We start from the raw sequence: 16,600 nt of genomic DNA, 5'->3' as shown, positions 1-16,600 counted from the left end.
GTGGACTTCTTTTAATTAACTTCAGCTTTATTCTGAACTCTGACGTATGAATAATTGATGGTCTGTTTCACAGTCTGCCCTGGGCCTGCTTTTAACTGCTGCTGCTGAGCTTCTCCAGCCTCTCTTCCCACAGATGTAGTCAACTCGAATTCTGTGTATTCCATCTTGAGAAGGCCATGTGTATAATCACTTTTGTGTGTTTGCTATGAAACAGTCATTGGGTTTGCAAAATTATGTTTTGGGGGGTTTTTGTGCAAAATTCTATCATGCGATCTCCATCTTCATTTCTTTTGCCAAGTACATATTTTCAACTCCTGTTACTTCCTCTTTGTTTCCAAAGTTTGCATTCCACTCACCAATAATTATTAATGCCTGTTGACTGCAAGTTTGATCAATTTCCATATGAAACTGTTGCTAGAGTTCTTAAATTGCTTCCTCACTAGCTTTTGTGGTTGGTGCATTAGTTTGAATTATAGTTGTATTGATTGACTTTCCTTAAAGGCAGATAGATATAATCCTATCATAGACCGCATTGTACTTCCTGATCAATTTTACAGTTCCAGCATAGTAAAACATATTATTTTCTTATTTGAAATGGCCAACACCAGTCGATTTCAGCTCATTAATGCCTAAGATATCAATCTTTATGTGTTTCATTTCATCTTTCCTGCCTTCCAGATTTCCTAGATTCATACTTCGCACATTGAAAGCTTGGCCATTAGCAAATTTTGCAGCTGTTTGTCCTTACCTTGAGTCATTCTCCACCAGCAAATGAAGTTCCTGATGGCTCCATTCCCACAGGCTCTACCTGACTCGGGTCGTCATGATTGGATCCACTCCTGGAAATCAGCCCCTCTTCATCACATTTCAAGTGCCTTCCAATCCAAGGGTCCATACTCTGGCACTATGTGTTTTGCTTCCATTCACTAGGCCTTCAGTATTTGGCAATGTTTTGAACCTGTGCATAAGATTTTCAGCATCTCCTTCCTCCATAGTGGGGAACCTTGTCCTTTTTCATGGTCTGTTCTTAGCCGGGAAGCTCTGCTAAAACCTGTTCACTTTGGGTGACCCTCCTGCTATTTGAAATACCAGTGACATAGTTTCCAGCATTACAGCAACACACAAGCCACCACAGTATAATAAGACTGATAGACAAGTGGTGGTGACACTTGTTTTCGGCTAATGCTCTCTATGCAGCTTGAACTTGCTTCATCACCGCATGCTAGTCACTTAAAATTTCATTTGATACCTTATGGAATAATCCTGTCATATTTATTTAGACATGGTTCTTAAATCATATATTACCTTTGTATTAAAAGGAAAATGTAAGTGAAATCAGTCGGTTAAGTTATTCCTAAAATTTCAGATATTCAGAGTCAGATCTCTCTAATCCATCTCACATATGTTCAAGTTTATCTGCGTAGTTACGTAGCATCTTCCTGTGTGCCATTAAGAGTATTGCTTGTGTAGCATTTCCCGAAGAATCTTTTTAAGAACTCAAAAGTCATTGATGCTGGGCTCATAGGCTTACTTAATATTATGTAGAGTCAGTCTTCTTTTGATCTCTGTTTCAGGAATCTTGCTGTATATATCTGATTTACCACCTATTTTGCTCCTTCCCACAATCATTTTCTTGGTTTCGGGGATGTGTAAGAGCTTGTTGCTGTCTGGCTTGTCTTCCATTCACTGACTTCATTCTGCCAGGTTTGCTGGCAGGTGCTTTTGATGTTTATATTTATGCGTGCATGCACACAGAAACTAGGAGGTAACTGCTGTTTAGCTGACAGTTATTTTTTCTTAGAAACTGGTGATCAGACCTTTCATTTGAGGGCCCTCTAAGAAACTTAACCTCTAAAATTTTTGGTACCCACCTACAAACAATAATAATAGCACCAAGTACATAAAGTTGTGAATGCCTCACATGCATAAAATAGACATTCAGCAAGTGTGAACTGGTTTTATTGTTTCAGAACTGAGCTTTAAGTTATCTTAAAGGTGAGATTAATAGACTATAGTTATGAATGCACTTTCCCCCCATTTTATACTTCTTTCTTTATAGGCAGTTAAAGGAAGAAAGTAACATTGGGAAAGAAAAACTAAGAACTATGGCAGTGAAAAATTCAGAAGTCATGGCACAACTAACTGAATCTAGACAAAGTGTTCTGAAACTACAGAATGAGTTAGAGGACAAAGGAGAAATTCTTAGAGAAAAGTTTTCTATAATGAATGAAAACAAAGAATTAAAGCTCCGAATTGCAACACAGAATGAGCGACTGGATTTATGTCAGCAAGAAATTGAAAGTTCACGGGTAGAACTGAGAAGTTTGGAAACGATTATATCCCAGTTGCCAGTAAGTATGTTGAAAAGAAATGTAATATGCTTGATTAAGTAACAGAAAAAGAAATTTTACTGAGATATTTTATAGCAAACCATATTTTATAACTTTTAATAACTTCTAGTTTTCCCCATCTGTGCTTCTCTAACCTGGTCCTTATTACCCTCCCTTCCTTACCTTCCTACTATTTCACTCTCCTCCACTCTCCGGTGCCATCTATTAGAATGGCACAGAAATAAAAACCAAAAACTCAGAAAACAGCTTTTTTGAGTTAACATTCACATACCACAAATCCACCTAATTCAAGTGTACTATTTCATGATTTTGAATGGGTTTACTCAAAATTGTTAACTATCACCCCAATTCCGTTTTCAAACTTTTCTGCCATTCCCAGTAGATCCTGTGTCTCCTTAATCAGTCAGCTAACACACTAGCTCCAGATAACCACAAATCTTCTTTCTTTCCCTAAAAGTTGTCTGTTGTGGACATTGTCTTTTGCATCTGACTTCTTGGTGCATGTTCTTGAGGTTCATCTACATTGTATTGTGTAACTACTTTGTTTCTTTTTATTAATGAATAATATTCCTGTGAATGGCTATACCACATTTTATTTATTCACTTAGTAATGTTTTCTGCTCTGGTGCTATTAAACATAGTGTTTTAAATATTTGCATGCAATTCTTTGTGGACATTTTCGTTTCTCTTGAGCAGATACTTAGGAATGGGGTTGCTGGCTCATGTGGTAAATTCCTACTTAGCACTTTGAGAAAATGTCAGAATTCTTCCCTAAACTGGTCATATTCACTTTAGATTTTATTTTAATTGAAAATGCATAAGTAAATCCCTTTTATATCATGGAGCATTGGTGACACAGTGGCTAATCACTCGATTGCTAACCAGAAGGTTGATACTTCATACGCATCAGCCACTCCACTGGAGAAAGATGTGGATTCTCTGCTGCAGTAAGGATTATACCGTTTGAAACCTTGTGAGGGAACTTTTACTCTGTCATACAGGGTCTCTGAGGAGCCCTGGTGGCATAGCAGGTTATGTATATTGTGTTGCAAACACAAGGTTAGCAGTCATAACTTACCAGAGTCTCCACGGGAGAAAGATGAAGCTTTCTGCTCCTGTAAGATTTGCAGTTGGTGGAAACCCATGGGAGCATTGACTGCATCCATAGGGTTGTTGTGACTCTGAATCAACTTGACAGCAGTGAGTTTGGTTTGAGTTTGGGTAAGTTTAATTATCTTTGTGTAGAGGGTGTATATGAGGAGGTAAACACCCCCCCCCAAAAAAAAACAACCTGCAATTTTTCCCCCCAAAGCTATGTACTAAATTTTTTTTAAATTAAAAGATCATTTATTGGGGGCTCTTAAAACTCTTGCTACATTCCATACATTGATTGCTTCAGGCATGCTTGTACAAATATGTTGACTTCATTCATTTCTAGACATTTAAGTTCTATTGAGCCCTTGCCATCAGCTCCTCTTTTTATTCCTTCCTCCCACCCACCCCCAACCCTCAAGGCCCCTTGATAGATTGTAAATTATTATTATTTTCATACCTCAAACTGACCACTGTCTCCCTTCCCCCATGTTTTTTGTTGTTCCCCCTTTCTTTTCCTCTCCTTCCCCTTCCCCTTCTGGTCTCGCTATTCCCCCTCCTGTTCCTGGATTCCGTGTGTCGTGAGTTCCCATCTCTTAACTATACCCGTGTCATGCTCCGGTCTAGTCTGAATTGAGCAGCAGCACTGGTGTCATGATAATGGGTGAGGAAGCCTCAAGGAACGAGGAATATTGTGTATTTCATTGGGATGATTCATCCCTTCCCTGTGGCTCCTCTGTGGGGGGGATGTTCTGTTGTCTACAGGTGGGCTTTGGGTCTCTGCTCCAACCCCCGTCGTTCTTAACAATATGTTTTTGTTTGTTTGTTATGTGTCTTCTGATGCCTATTACCTGGTCCCGATGACTCTTCATGATCGCAATGGCATTGTGCTTCTTCTATGTGATCTTACTGCTTCTCTGATGAATGGCCACTTGTTTGACTTAAAGCCTTTAGGACCCCAGAAGCTACATCTTTTAATACCCGGGCACCATCCATCTTCTTCACATTTGCTTATACACCCATTTTGTCTTCAGCGATTGTGTCAGGAGGTTGGGTATCTCAGAATGCCGATTTGTTAGAACAGTGTTTTTGTCTTGAAGGAAAGTATGAACAGAGGCCCGAAGTCTGTCCACTACCTCAGTTTATTTTTATTTTTTTAAAACAACCTTATCACCTTCAAAGTATTCTCCATTATACTTAATAAATGTGTCAAATCTGTGATTCCATTCTTGGAAACATTTTTCAAACATCTGTTTGGATGGCTGACAGCACCTCCTTTGTTTTTCTCTTCACCTCTTTTATGTCATCAAATCGCTGTCATTTCATATCCCTCTGCATTCACAGAAAAAAAAATGAAGTTGCACGGAGCAAGGTCAGGTGAGTTAGGTGCGTAGGGCAAGAGAGGCATGCTGTTTCTTACCAAAAATTGAGATGGCTGTGTGAACAGGTGCATTGTCAGGGTGCAAAACCAGTCCCCTGTCTGCCACAAGTCTTTTTTTGTCCTTTTTGTCGCACACTGTTGGGCAATCCTTTCAGAACCTCTAAATAGAAAGCTTGATTAACAGTCTAACCTGGTGGAACGAACTCCAGATGCACTACACGTTGACATTTTCATCCATTGGGAAGTTGACAGATGTCCAGAACAAGGTTTGTCATCAATCAACATTTCACCATTTTTGAGTTGAGAAAACCACTCATACACTTCAGCTTTTCCCGTAGCGCCGTCCTTGTAAGCTGTTTTTAACATCACAACAGTTTCTGCAGCATTTCCCCCAAGAATGAAATAAAATTTCACAGCTGCATGCTGTTCTCTTAAATTGACCATCATGAAAAACAAGTTTCAAGTGATTGCTTTTGTGAAAAAATTCAGTGATCAGAGAGACCTTCCTAGGTGACGCCACTAGGCACACGAACTCGGAGTGAGTTGCTTAATGCTTGCCTGGCGTGAAAAATGCGTACTACAAAAACTCTGCTCGGCCCAGTGCAATTCTGGTTTTTTTTTTTTAAGTACCCCCATTTATGCTTATAGCAGAGAAGGAGCACAGCCTAACAACTACTACTGATAACCCTCAATAGCCTTTAAAAGCATCAGTGGTTTTGCGTTTTTTAATATGGCTTCTATGAGTCAGTGCCAGCAACAATAGTCTCAAATACAAGAATGATTGAGGCAAAGAAGCGGCAGTGTTTTGTACTGTTGTACGTAGGGTCACTATGAATCAGGTCCCCCTCGGTGGCACCTAACAGGAGCATAGGGCCCCTTTGAGTGAGACTTGATTTAACAGCAGATTTGGTTTTCTCTGCTTTATGTAGCTTGCACAGTTCATCACTATTCTGAAGTCCATTCCCATCCTTATTTTGAATATCGCCACCTATGAATGTATTCAGAAACACACATGTATACTTTTTAGTCCATTTTAAAGAGTATTATGTGACTGGCTCACTCACTCACTGACTCACTCACCCACTGGCTCACGCACTCACTCATTCACTGACTCGCTGACTCACTCACTCATTCACTGACTCTCTCACTCACTCACTGACTCACTCACTCATTCACTGACTCACTCACTCACTGGCTCACTCACTCATTCGCTGACTCTCACTAACTACTCACTCACTCACTGGCTCACAAAAAAAAAAAAGTATTATGTGTACGTTTGTTCACTTAACTTTGTTTTGAGGTTTATCTATGTTGATTTTTACGAGGGAGCTTCAAAAGTTTGTAGAAAAATCCCACCATCTTTTAATTCAATTTTTCACAAACTTTTAGAAGCACCCTCCCACAATTTAGGTTTATTCAACTTGGACAATTATTGCTTTCTTGTATATTAATATTTCACAATGTATTTATTCTTTTCTTATACTGATGAACATTAGGTTGTTTTAGTTATATTCACACAATTTCAAATATGAAGTTCTGAAAATAAAGTAGTTTGAAATCAACATATGATTTATACTTTTGTATATGTTTTCTTTTAAACTTGCAGCCAAAAAGAGAAATGTTTGGCTTTAAATCAACTCTTTCCAAGTACCAGATGAGTAGTTTTTTAAACAAGGAAGACAATTGCATTGGCTGCTGTGAGGCAAATAAAATGGTACTCTCAGAGTTAAGGTACAGTTTTCTATTCTGAAATTATACCAAATGTTCTTCTTATAATTCAGTTAAAATAGTTAAGTGAGAAGTTGAAAAATATGCAGAAAAACACAAAGACTATGATAAAAAAAATCCATGCTCCTATAACTAAGAAGTGATTCTTTGCATTTTGTGATGTTTGTTTTAAATCTGTTCCTTAAATAAAAAAAACATTGCAGAATGAATAAAAATCCTTTATTCCATACTTCTAACTCCATTCACCTGCTATCATGAATTGGGTTTATATTATTCTTTTTTTTTAAATCATTTTATTAGGGGCTCATACAACTCTTATCGCAATCCATACACACATCAATTGTGTAAAGCACATTTGTACATTCGTTGGGTATGCTTAAGTCTACTTTGTGTATATCTGTACTCACACATACAAGTATAGGAATTATGTGTTTTGCTTTTCACTGTGTTGAGATAGGTAAATGAATGAACTTGTGTGGTTAGTTTAAATTTAATAGCTACGTAGGAGCCTATCCTATATCACAGTATCCATTCTTGTACTGGTAGCTATCTTGTTTTTAGTCTTTTGTGTTATAAATAGTGTTGTAAAGAACATTAATATATGTCGACTGCATATATGTGTAAGAGTTTCTGTAATACATATATCTAAAATGGAAATGCTGGGTCATAGAGAATATACATATTTGATTCCAATACATATTAACAGGTTTTTAAAGTAGCTGAACCAAGTTAAAATCCAACCAATACTAAGCATTTCCATATTTTGCCTAATAGTTAACTAATATCCAAGTTAGTAAACAACTTGGAGGCCGTATCTAATCTCTGGTTACACAAGGGAGAAGGGCAATCCAGTTCCTCGCCAGCCCAAGGCCTATTTGCCATGAGGCAGAAGCCAGACATGGCTCTACTTTCTATCCTTCTTTACCCTGTCCTGGCACCAATCTTTTTTCTCGGGACACTCTATTTTTCTGTTGGGCCACACAGAATTCACAGACAATACTCATGATTAAGGGAGTTTATTAGAGAAATTAGTCGGTTACCACAAGCAAGATAAGAAAATATTAAAGATACAGTTATTGGTCCACCTCTCCTCAGCCTGTAGCCAAGTCTCTCTCTAGTCCTCTCAGCCACATGGTCCCTTGGCCTCTGTCTCTGAGGGCCAGGAAACCCACCTACAGCTGTGCCTCATAGTCTCATAGTCTCAGCTCAGCTCTTCCCTTCTGCTCTGTCTCTGGTCTCAGCGTGGTATGGCCTCTTCTACCTTTGCCACTTCAAGCAGGGATCTCAGATATGTTCAATGGCTCTTCTTCCTTGATGGTCCCAGGGATTTTCTCTGTTCTTGCATCTGAGGGAATTCATTCTTGGAGCCCGGGCAATGGCAACTAAAACAGACCACTTCTCGTAGTGTTTCACACAACTTGTTTGCATGGTCCCACCCAATCATTTGGCAGGCATTACTGAGACATGGATAGACAAGCAGTATTAAGAAATTTCACTTCACTACACTAAGTTTCTTACTTAAGCCAATTTGAAAGGTGAAAAAATGGTTTGGGATTTTTTTTTATACAAAATCTTTATGATAATTTTTGGCCCTTTTGTTTTGTTTAATTCCAGGATTAAGCTTGCAATAAAAGAGGCAGAAATTCAAAAGCTCCAAGCAAACCTGACTGCTAATCAGTTGTCTCTGAGTCTTTCTTGTAATGACAGTCAAGAAAGTGGCAAATTAAGTAGTTTAGAAACAGAGCCTGTAAAACTAGGCAGTAATCAAGTAGGTGAGTATATTATATTTGATTGTGTTAATAACTTAAAATGAGTCCTTTATGGTTGGTTGGGGTTTTTTTGTTTGTTTGGTTTTGGGTTTCTTTTGTTTTTTTTTGTTTTTGAGAAATCAATTATACTTGATAATCTGTTTCTTACTAAATTACTAGTTAAGGTCTGAAAAAAGGAAGCTATTAGAAATCTTTGAGCTTTTGCATCATTTAAAATATTACATTATTGGAGTATAAGTTACATACAGTAAAAACAATGCACTATAATTGTAGAAACTGTTAGAAAGATACTTTAAAATGAAAAAAATTGTAAATGTGTGTACATATTAGTTCCAGTACTTTTCAGTCCATGGTGTATATTTAACTACTTATCTATTATCATTTATGCCTGAAGAACTTTATTTAACATATTTTATAATATAGGTTGGCTAGCAATTAATTTTTCTAGCTTTTAGTGTATTGAGTTGGATACTTATTCCCCTCCCCCACTTTCATTTTTAAAAGATTTGTTTTTATTGCTTGATGGAATTTGAAGTAAAGTTTGAGGTGGTTTTTTTTTTTCTTTCCTTTATTTGTAATGTGCTTATTTTCTCTGACTAGTCTTAAGATTTTCTTTGATCACAGCTTTTAAGGAATTTGATTTTAATTTGTTGAAGTTGTTAGAAATGTAGGTTATAGTTTTCATCAGATTTTCATTAAGCTACCTAATGAAGAAGTGTATATGCTTGGAGTCCCATTGGAAAGGGGATGTATGAGGGCACTTAAAAATGGAATTGAATTTTTCCAATAACCTTTTGAAAGTCCCCTTCTGTTTTGCCACAAGTTACTATGACTCTTCTTCCTTCCCAGTAATCTTTTCTCCTTCACTTAATTTTTAAAAAAATAGTTTTAAATATGAGAGGGCTTCAAAAAAATTATGGAAGAATAGAATGAAAAAATAATGGAATTTTTCTACAAACATTTGAAACCCCATTTTATATATGTAATGCAGCATTTGAAATCTCAACAATTTGCAGTTTGGTGACATTAATTATGATCATCTTGTTATCCAACGATCACACTTATGTATTCCAAAATTATATTATCACTCTGTGCTTAATTTTTGATAGCTTCTATTGACATATCTTTATAATTCACTTTTTCTTCTAATCTTCTCTCAATCCCAGCCTGTAAAAGTTTCCATTAAAAAAAAAAAGTTTCCATTTAGATAATGGATTCTACATATCTAGAAAAGCTCCATTTTTTTAATCTAACATTTTCTTCTACTGGTTATGCATCCTTTTATGTTGAAAGCTTTGAGCATATTTATGTTAGCTAATTAATAACTTGTTATTACTGATTCCAACTGAGCAAGTTATCAGTGAAGCTGGATTATATGAAGAAGAATTTGGTATAAGGATTGGCTGATGACACAACCTTGGTGCTGAAAGTGAGGAGAAATTGAGGCAGTGCTTAATGAAGATCAAGAATTGCAGCCTTCAGTATGGATTACAACTCAATGTAAAGGAAACCAAGATCCTCACAACTGGACCAATAGGCAACATCATGTTAAACGGAGAAAAAAATTGAAGTTGTCAAGGATTTCATCTTGCTTGCTTGGATCCACAATCAATTCTCATGGAAGCACCATTCAAGAGATCAAACAGCACATTTGCATTGGATACATCAGCTGCACAAGACCTCTTTAAGTGTTGAAAGGCAAGAATGTTACTTTGAGGACCAAGGTCCTCATGACACAAGCCATGGTATTTTTAGTTGTCTTAGGTGCATGTGAAAGTTAAACATTGAATAACAAAGATCAAAGAAGAATTGATGCATTCGAATTGTGATACTGGAGAAGAATACTGAAATGACTGTGGACTGCCAAAGAACAAACAAATCTGTCTTGGCAGAAGTACAGCCAGAAAGCTTCTTAGAGGCAAGGATGGTGAGACTTCCTCTACTGTACTTTGGACATGTTACCAGGAAAGCTCAGTCCTTGAAACTACCTGGTGAATTTTCAGTGATGCTTTTAAAGACTGCTGAGGGGTACACCCCAGTAGTAGTTCTTTGACTATAACCTTCTCCACTGTAAATATAAATATATCTTCCACTCAAAGGCAATTGAGCTGACAGGGGTGCTTTAAAGTGACACAAGTCATTGCATGAGAACATATATAACTGTGGAAGCAAGTAGAATGTACTATGTGTTTTATTAGTGACCATTCTGCATCAGTTCTCTCTAGCCTAACAATCTGTCCCTGGTTCTGCTCTTTTCTGTCACTTATCTTTATTACCACCTCACATAATTAGCATGCGCTCCACTAATCCCATTATTTCCTTCCCTCTTCCCTCTGTGCTTCACTCTGATCATTTGGCTGACAGTCTTTGTAATTATTTCTGCTTCTAGCAGTCCATGGTTCCTTTCTTATCACTAATCTCTTCTATTCGAACCCACCAGCTTTATGTGAGACAACTGAGGCTATCTGCTCCCATAATGACTGTCTTTGGAGAACAACAAAGACTCAAACGTGCAGGGGTTCCCTGGGAGACTGTCACTGTTTTGATTTAATGGGCTGTGCAACTACTTATAATATGCTTTTCTTTGTATGCTATATTCCATAAACAAAAGGGAATAGCTAGCTAGCTAGATAGAATGAAAGAAAGGTGGGGGTAGGAAAAGAGAAGAGTCAAAAACTTAAAGAAACCTTCAGATTCCTTAACTGTCACAGTGGTTATAAAAATAGGAAAAATCACAGTGAAACTGACTTCAATTCCTTTGTGACACACAAGATAGTTGCAAACCAAAGTTTGTATATGTATAGGTTTTGGACACCTTAAATAGAGTCCCTGTCAGTCAGAATTTATTGGATGGCAGTGAGCTTGTATTGTTCGTTTAGTTTCCAGGGGAGGAAAATGAGATGTGGAAGGATTCACTGCTTATTTACAGCTTTCAAATTTGCATCTCTATATAAGCTAAACTCAATGCTATTGAGTCGATTCCAATTCATAGTCACTTGTAGGACAGACTAGAACTTCCCCTTGGGATTTCCAAGACTAACTATACAGGATCAGAAAGCCTCATGTTTCTCCTCCTGAGCGTTTAGTGGTTTTGAACTGCTGGACTTCGTGGTTAAGAGTCCAGCACTAAAATCACTAGGCCACCAGGGCTGTATCTACATATAGTACATCAAAATAGTGTTCAATTTTTATTAACTTCATGTAAAGAAACAGCATCATTTAAAAGAATTTTTTGTGTTGATTTCTATTAAAAAAATTTTTGGAATTTTAAAAGGTGGTGAATAACTCCTAAAATTCTTATACAAAGGCTAATTTTCCAGCTACTTAGAAGAGTGCAGAATTTATTCCCACTTTTGTGTTTCTAACTTAGAAGATATGTTATTTTTTGTGTTTTTAATTATGCTATCATTGTTGACTTTCTCATTCTCCTTCCTTTTATATTCTTTAAATTAGAAACAACTTAATGATTAATTCAGTCAACTGTTAAAATAGATTTTGGTTACTAATGTTGTAGTCAGAATAATTTTCCTTTTATGTGTATTAACAGACAGTACAAAGAGTCACAGCAAGCATTACGAAAGAGAAAAGCAGAGACTGGTGGCTGGAATAGAAGAACTGCGTACAAAGTTGATGGAAATAGAAGCCGAGAACTCTGATTTGAAGGTCGACATGGCCCACAGAACTAGTCAGTTTCAGCTGATTCAAGAGGAGCTATTAGAGAAAGCTTCAAATTCCAGCAAACTGGAAAGTGAAGTAAGGTTGGGATTAGCTCAAAATCTAGATTTTGAGACAGGTGAAAAGGTTTTGTAAATTGTGTGTGTTTGAGTCCCGATTTATGAGTTTCTTTTTTAAAAAAAACTATACTATGTTAGATGCAAATTCTTTAAAAATTATTTTTGGAAACCTTTGGATTTTAACCTAAAGTAGGAGAATACTCTTTATTGGCTAAAGAGTTTAAATTTGGTGGAACTATCACTGCATTGCATTCTTCTGTAGCATAAATTAATATGACTAATACACATTTATAAATAAAGGCTTCAGCTTATGAGTTAAAAGAAAAGAAACACTGTAGTAGAGGATTTCAATTATGTAAGTAAAGATGTAGTAGTAAATGAGTCTTAGCAATGATTACTATCACCTGGGAAAACTATTAAATGTGTTAGTTCTAGGTTCCATTCTAGCGGTTCAGTAGATATGAGTACGGCTTAGGAATCGTTTTTAGATAATACATGTGACTACAATACAGGTAGTCTATGGACTATATTCTGGAAAGGACATAATTCATGTTTTGTGACTATCTGGTTTTTATTTCTGTTGCTCCAGAACAAGGATATCTCAGGTAATTGTGAATCAGAGCTATATATAAATATATTCAACTTTTAAACTAAAGGCTCCTCCTCATCTGTGGGGTCACTTTTTAAATGTATGATTTCTCATCTTGAAGTCTGTAGCCAAGACTAAGAAAAGATCTGTGGGATAGGAACTGATACTACTGCCAGTAACATTTTTTAGACAAATTTTAGTCTTTTCACACAGCTACTGTAAAAAAATGGATTCAAGTACATTTTATTTGGAGAATGAAGTCTGAATAAAATTACTTAACTATGAAGTAAATGAAACATACCATATCTCTGGTCTATCCCTCATTCTTTGTTTTTCTTAAAATGTGTTACTTAGTTTTAAAAGTACTTATAATTATGTCAATCTAAAGATTATATTCACCTTGTGCCCCAAATATTTGTTACCATAAATTTGTGCAGTTTATCTAGACATAGTTTGAACTTGGAAAAGAGGAGCAAGTATTGATTTTAGGGTTAAAAGTCATTACTTATAAAAAGTATTTTAAAATTTTATTTTTATTTTCAGATGACAAAGAAATGCTCTCAACTTTTGACACTAGAAAAGCAGTTAGAAGAAAAAATCGTTGCTTATTCCTGTATTGCTGCAAAGAATGCAGAACTAGAACAGGAACTTACGGTAAGCATACTCTTTCCCTTCAAATATAGTATGACTTTTATCACTTAATTTGTTAAAACATGTTGCTTTAGTGTGATTAAAAATATACTAGTGTGTTAGTCTGGGTTGACTAGAGAAACAAATCCAGAGGTACTCATATGTGTATAAGAAAGAGCTTTATATAAAGAGCAATTATACCTTAAGAAAACATCCCAGCCCAGTCCAGTTCAAGTCCATAAGTCCGATATTATCCCATATTTCCGATACCAGTCTGTAAATTCCTCTTCAGACTCACGCAACACATGCAATGACGCTGAATACAGGAAGATCACAGACCAGTGGGTGAAAAGTCTTGTGGATCCAGTGGAGGTAGTGCCATCTCAGTGCTGGCAGGGGTCTCCATGTGGTCCCTCCAGCTCAGGGCACTAGTGTAGTTCCATGCAATCACATCAAGTGCAGGAAGATCACAGGCCAGTATGTGCAAAGTCTTGTGGATCCAGTGCATCTTAGCGCTGCTGTGGGTCTCCACATGGCTCCTCCAGCTCCAAGCCTCTGGCTCCATCAGTATGCAGAGAGTGAGTCTTTGTCCTACCTCCAGCGAGTTATTTATCTCCTTAGCGCTTCCAAATGAGGTCATCAAGCTGCCACCTGATTGACAGGCTAAACTCCACCCCTTCACTCTGAAGTCTCAAACTGACAACAGATTATGTAACTACCACACCAAGGGAGAAAGTATATACTATTCTGATTATTCATTTTTCATTTTGTTTCTACATTTTTTAGTGAATACATTTGTATGGAAAGTTGTTATTCAAGTTTTCACACTTTTATTCAAATTGCCGGAAATAGCCCTTTGATAGTGTCTCTGTATTTTCATTTTAAAAGATTTCATTTTAAAATTTAATAAAATATTTTTAAATATCAATTTTGTCTATATTATAAATATTTAAATGTTTTACAAGTTTGAATTATTAATTGCTGTGTTTCTTTAAAGAAGAGTATGATAAAAAAAAGAAGAGTATGATAAATGTAATGTTTGACAAATATACTAATGACTACATGGAAACCCTTCTCAATTATATTCTTGAAATTCTTTTGTTTCTAGGAGAAGACTGAAAAGATAAGAAGTCTAGAAACCAATATCAATACAGAGCATGAGAAAATTTGTTTAGCTTTTGAAAAAGCAAAGAAGATTCATCTTGAACAGCATAAAGAAATGGAAAGGCAGATTGAAAGAGTAAGATATGTGGTCTTTGACTTATAGTTTCTACAGAACAGTGTGGAACTGCTCCTGTGGGTTTTTAAGACTGTAAATCTTTGCAGGAGTAGAAAGCCTCATCTTTTCCCCTTGGAATGGGCTGGTCACTTCGAACTGCTGACCTTGTAGATAGCAGCCCAAGGTATACTTAACAAATGCTGAAAAGAACCTTAGGAATTACTAGACCAGCTTTTTAAATTTTATAGATGAGGAAGCAAAACACTGAAAAAGTAGTGACAAATAATATTTATTGTGTGGACTTTCTTCTGTTAGAGATGTCAATTGTTTTTGGATTGGTTGAGAGGGAGGGAAAAAGAGTAGGAGCACTCTTAACACTTGTGTTAAAAGTAAAGGTAAAAAAAAATAAGTGAAACAAGATGTAAGACCAAAAACATAGGGAGACTTTATAAGTAAAAATAGATAATTATGATATGCTTGCTAGAAAAATGAAGCTCACAAGAGGAGAGTGAGTGAACTTGAATATAGAGCCATAGAAATTACTTGTCTGGGCAAGAGAGAGGGAAAGATATGGGGAGAAAATGAACAGAACTGCAAGGACCTAGCATCCTTGCCATGAGAGTCTCAGCGGAGAGAATAATGAGATTGGTGCAGTCTAACAAATTTGAAGTTGAACTTGGTAAACTTGCAAGTACCATGGATTGCCAGTTGGAGAAATAAATCCATCGTGGAAGAAGTACAGCTAGAAAGCTCCTTAGAGGAAAGGATAGGGAGACTTTGGCTCAGGTACTTTGGACAAGTTGCCAGGAGAAACAAGGTTCTGGAGAAGGACATCATGCTTGGTAATAGAGGGACAGCAAAAGAGAGGACTTCCCAGGGTGAGATGGGTTGGCATAGTGGCTGCAGCAGTGGTCTCAAGCATGGAAGTTGGGAGGATGGCTCAGGACCGGGCTGTGCTTGGTTCGTTTGTGCCTAAGGTCATTATGGGTCAGAACTAACTCAATGGCACCTAATAGCAACAACAAAACTTGGTGAAAAAATTCAGAAGTTTAAGACAATCCAAATTTAAGAAAATCACTACCACTTCTTGACACATAAAAATCTTTGACAAAAGTTAGAAGCACAATGTCTTGAAAGTAGCCAGTGATGTGAACAACACATTGCTTATAGGGTAACAAAGAGGAGAGTGAGAGTAGCTTTTTCATCAGAAAGTACAGAGGTGAGAAGATGGAAGAATAAGACTCTTATACATGAGGGTAAGTAAAAAGCAATACTACAAAATGATGTTAATAGATGCCATTGAGTCAGTTCAACTCACAGCAACCTCATGGACAACAGAGCAAAACACTGCCCAGTCCTGTGTCACCCTGTAATTGTTAGGCTTGACTCCATTGTCGCAGCCACCTTGTCAACCCATCTTGTTGAGGGTCTTTTTTGCTCCCCTTCTACTTTAGGAAGCATGATGTCCTTTTCAAAGAAGCCATTATTTTAAAAGTTATAAAAACGTGAACTTACTGTTTCTCAGTGTATCTTTCATCTAGGTCAATACACTCTGAAAGCAATGTTTCTTTTCTTTTTTTTTTTTTGTAATTTAATTTTTTTGAAGGCAGTGTTTCTTGCTCTCTCAGTCTTCCCGCAAAGAATTCTGCACTCTTTGATTCACACTATATCAAAGCAGTACTTTTGCATCCTCAAAGGACTCACATCACATTCCTTTTAAGTATTTTTTGAAAATTTCTGAGAAGACAAAGAAGACTGAAGGGGCAAGATAAGAGTTAAAGGGAGAAGGTTTCTAAACAAAGTTCTCATAGAATAATCATTACTTGCGTCCAATAATAAGCAGTTGCATGTTGTGATGGAGAATAAGTTCTCAGCACAGTTTTTATGATCTTTTTCTCACCAATGCACTTTTCAATTTTCTTAATACTTCTTCATAATAAGCCCCTGAGGTAGTTAGTTTATTGTGCCAACCTGGCCGATAAACACGTGGGGTTAATTGAAAGGTGGAGGGATAAATGGCTCGGTGAGCCTCGCCTTTCTAGTTCTCGAGTCTCTTGCTTTGTGATGGTTGCACCAGGGTGCAGCTGCCTTAGCCAGTTCCCTGCTT

The 16,600-nt window shown here is 36.8% G+C and overlaps 1 protein-coding gene across 4 annotated transcripts in view; it reads left to right on the top strand.

The window, feature by feature from the left end:
• CCDC18 (coiled-coil domain containing 18) overlaps positions 1-16,600 on the top strand; it is a 107,222-nt gene that overhangs the window by 37,916 nt on the left and 52,706 nt on the right. For all 4 annotated transcript variants that reach the window (XM_045292023.1, XM_045292026.1, XM_045292025.1 and 1 more), the window contains exons 10-15: positions 2,060-2,351; positions 6,431-6,555; positions 8,167-8,324; positions 11,869-12,074; positions 13,188-13,298; positions 14,383-14,514. In XM_045292023.1, coding sequence (XP_045147958.1) covers positions 2,060-2,351; positions 6,431-6,555; positions 8,167-8,324; positions 11,869-12,074; positions 13,188-13,298; positions 14,383-14,514 — 1,024 coding nt within the window. The remainder of the gene's footprint in view (positions 1-2,059; positions 2,352-6,430; positions 6,556-8,166; positions 8,325-11,868; positions 12,075-13,187; positions 13,299-14,382; positions 14,515-16,600) is intronic.

This window comes from Echinops telfairi, unplaced genomic scaffold, assembly GCF_000313985.2.
Source record: "Echinops telfairi isolate 266 unplaced genomic scaffold, ASM31398v2 ScPeMD7_443;HRSCAF=831, whole genome shotgun sequence".
Lineage (NCBI taxonomy): Eukaryota > Metazoa > Chordata > Mammalia > Afrosoricida > Tenrecidae > Echinops > Echinops telfairi.
This window is presented reverse-complemented; position numbering and strand designations above follow the sequence as displayed.